This window comes from Antrostomus carolinensis, unplaced genomic scaffold (genome assembly GCF_000700745.2).
Source record: "Antrostomus carolinensis isolate BGI_N321 unplaced genomic scaffold, ASM70074v2 scaffold25473, whole genome shotgun sequence".
NCBI lineage: Eukaryota > Metazoa > Chordata > Aves > Caprimulgiformes > Caprimulgidae > Antrostomus > Antrostomus carolinensis.
Genome location: NW_010303639.1, coordinates 16,471 through 19,866, shown reverse-complemented (window position 1 = coordinate 19,866; position 3,396 = coordinate 16,471). Strand labels below are relative to the sequence as shown.

The window sequence follows — 3,396 nt, the reverse complement described above, 5'->3', positions numbered from 1 at the left end:
GAGGACGAGGAGGTAAGTGCACAGCCCCACACCGTGACCGCAGCCTGGCTGCCCTACAAATCAACACTGACAAGGCCCGTTAGCTGAGCCAGCCAGGATCAGGACCCAGCTCTGCTCCAAGGTCCTTTCTTCTCTTTTGTGACTGAATCCAGCCTTTTTCCACACCCATTTCACAGTGTCAGACCACGCAGGTCCCTTTCCATCACCTCTAGTCCACAGGAATCTGCGTGAGACTGAACTCCCCTCAGCTCAGCGTGGCTCCCAGGCATCAGCACGATGGTCTGACTGCATCCCTGCCACACACAGGGATGTTCACCCTGCTTAAACCTTGGGATGGCAGCATCCTGGATCTATGCACTGTCCCCACAGTGTTGGGGGACTGGAGAAGGTCCCCTCAGTCCTGGCAGGCTGTCACCAGAGCTGGGACAAATCCTGCTGCATGGCTCAGTCAGGTTGGAGCAGCTGGGCCAGCAGTGAGCCCCTGTTGAGACATTTATTGTGTTCAAATCTGCTTTACCCAGCTCTGATGGATAAAAAAAGGTGAGGGACAGGAGGTTTCCATCAGGTAGGGATATGGTCACCATCTGACTGCAGATGGAGCTTAATGTTTCAAGAGAAATTCAATGGAGCGTATCCAGACAGGAATAAATGTGGATGTTCACAGTGAGCATCCAGAAAGCACAAGCCATAAAGGTGAAGCGGGGTTTTTACTTCCCCAGTGCAGTTTGAGAAGTGGAGCACTCACAGGAACCAGGAATTCACAGCTCCTGTTAGCCTGGCACTGGAAAAGCTTCCTGCATGAGACCACGGCAGCGTCCCATCTCCCCAGGGCCGGTATTCCCACTCGAGGCTCCACGCACAGCCCTGCCTCAGCAATCTCAAAACACATTGTCTCTCCAGCCCTGATCTTCCCTCCCCGTGTCCCACGTCCTGCTCTGACACATCAGCACCTGGTAACCCTCCAAAAGTGACCACAAACTCAGTGGCAGAGGCAGTTCTGCAATGGCAACGCTTTTACAGGAGACTGATGATCTTGGCTGGCCCAGGGGTCAGTATCTGAACACAAACCCAGCCTGTTTTGTGAGATGAATCATTTTAGGAGGACTTTAAGAAGCTAAAAATTGCCCCTTCTGCTCAGCCAGAATCTTGTGAGCACAAGGAACAGCCCTAGAAATCTCTTCCTACAAGGCAGAGTTTGCTGGAATGACAGGATGAGTTTGAAGCGCGTGGAGATGACAATCCAGAAATTAAAGTACCCAGCTGGGAATGAGGAATGCACTTGGCTAAAAACCCAGCACAGGGAAGAAATACAACACAAACCAACCACTGCACCCATTTTGTGGTGTGACCATGACATTTTGGCTTCTCTACAGCTTGAAGCTGGGGTGAAATCAGAGATTCCTGTGGCTGGGGATCTAAACTGCAGCCAGGAGACCCCAAGCACGCGTTAAGCTGGAAGGATGGTAATTAATTAAGTGCCAAAATGATCACCCAGAATCCCACAGTCAAAACCTCAAAGATCATCAGGATTTAACCATGGAAGGAGAGATGAGAAGCTAGAGTGCAGCTTGCAGCACATCCCCTCCAGGGCACAGACATCAACCCACGTGGGCCCTCCATCCTCTTCCCTTTCCAACAAAGGAAAAGGAAATTTCCACCCCGAGCCACTGCGGGTGCCCTGCTCCCCACTGCCCACTTTTTCTAGCTGGACCCTTTGTAAAGTAAAATCCATCTCTCAGTTTAACAAAAAGCTCATCTCCTTGAAGTGCTTAAGAAAGGGAAAAGTCAAAGGGGCAGCAAAAAAAGCCATCAAACTCGGAGCCACCGCGCCTGCTCGATTCCTCCCGGGGGCTCCTGATTTTGTGAGCAGAGATAAGACCTACAGGAGAGTGTCACCTGGCTCTGTCCTGTCTCACCTGTCTCCAGTGACACCTGGAGCTTTCTCAGTTTGTTCCTCAGCACCCAGGAGATTAAAAGACTTACCAAAGGAGTGATTGATCACTTCAAACAAGGCGAAGTAGTTTGCGGTAATACTGTCCATGCCGACTTTGGCAGCCACAGCCTAAAAAGGAACCAAATGGGGAAAATGGGGTGAGCAAAAACAGGAGCCAGGAGTTTGCTCAGGGGCAAAGTTGGCTTCATCCAGGTTATTCCCAAGTATTCCCTCGCCTGAGGGGTTAGTCACCGTGGAAAACCTGAATTGTACCCTTCCAGTGAAACCAGATGTTTTCTTAAGCAAGGGCTTAGACTCTCCTGTAAACTGCTCTAGATTTTAAGTGCCACCATAGCTGACAATCAGGTCATCTGTTCTTCTGACTCCTCCAGCTTCAGTTCCTCACAGCAGAGCCACTCACACCTCCCAGTACCTGAAGGGGCTACAAGAAAGCTGGGGAAGGACTTTTCATAAGGGCAGTTAATGACAAAACAAGGGGAAATGGGTTTAAGCTGAAAGAGGGGAGGTTTAGATGAGATATTAGGAAGAAGTTCTTCACTGTGAGGGTGGTCAGACACTGGAACAGGTTGCCCAGAGAAGCTGTGGCTGCTCCTCCCTGGAAGTGTTTGTGGCCAGGCTGGATGAGGCTTTGAGCAACCTGGTCTAGTGGAAGGTGTCCCTGCTGCTGGCAGGGGGGTTGGGACTGGATGAGCTTTAAGGTCCCTTCCAACCCCAACCATTGATCCTATGATTCTATGAATATTCAACTGGCTGTCCTGCCACGTAGCCACAGTGAGACTTGTGTGTTGGCTGCTGGCAGCTCTTGGCTCCCACTCCTCCACCGCAGCCACCACGAGCCGTAACACACAATCTGTCTAGTGCTCAGAGCCACCCGCCAGCTCTGAGATATTATCAGGGAAAATTAATTCAGCGATGACTCTGTCCTTGCAGCCAAGCCTGCCAGCAAAAATGCTGCTTCAGCACGGCCTGAGGTTGGAGTTCTCCAGCATCTCCATCCTCTCTGCTGCAGCAAAGCAGCCTCACTGATGCCCACCTGCACTCGAGAGGAGCAGAGAGAAGCACGTGGGCACCCACTGGGTCTTGGTTAACATCTGAATCACGTTAATTTTCCAGTCAAGGCAAGAAAAAGAAGTAGCTCACCTGGTACACCTGGTCTGTAGTGCTGTTCTTCTTCACTCGGACTGTCACTGTTGTTATATCTGGTAACGCTACTCGCAGCTCCACGTCCGAGACGCCGTTGTAATTCTGGAGGAGGGACGAGGAGAGGACAGGAATCAGCATGATCATAGAATCATAGAATGGTTTGGGTTGGAAGGGACCTTAAAGCTCATCCAGTTCCAACGCCCCTGCCAGCAGCAGGGACACCTTCCACTAGACCAGGTTGCTCAAAGCCTCATCCAGCCTGGCCGAGAACACTTCCAGGGAGGAGCAGCCACAGCTTC

At 51.3% G+C, this 3,396-nt stretch overlaps 1 protein-coding gene across 1 annotated transcript in view; it reads right to left on the bottom strand.

Moving 5' to 3' along the window:
- Nucleotides 1-1,983: 1,983 nt before the first annotated feature.
- The window catches only part of LOC104522016 (sorting nexin-27), a gene marked incomplete at both ends in the record, with an annotated part of 7,947 nt that continues 6,534 nt past the window's right edge, over nt 1,984-3,396 (bottom strand). The window contains 2 exons of the mRNA XM_010164179.1: nt 1,984-2,062; nt 3,095-3,199. Coding sequence (XP_010162481.1) covers nt 1,984-2,062; nt 3,095-3,199 — 184 coding nt within the window. The remainder of the gene's footprint in view (nt 2,063-3,094; nt 3,200-3,396) is intronic.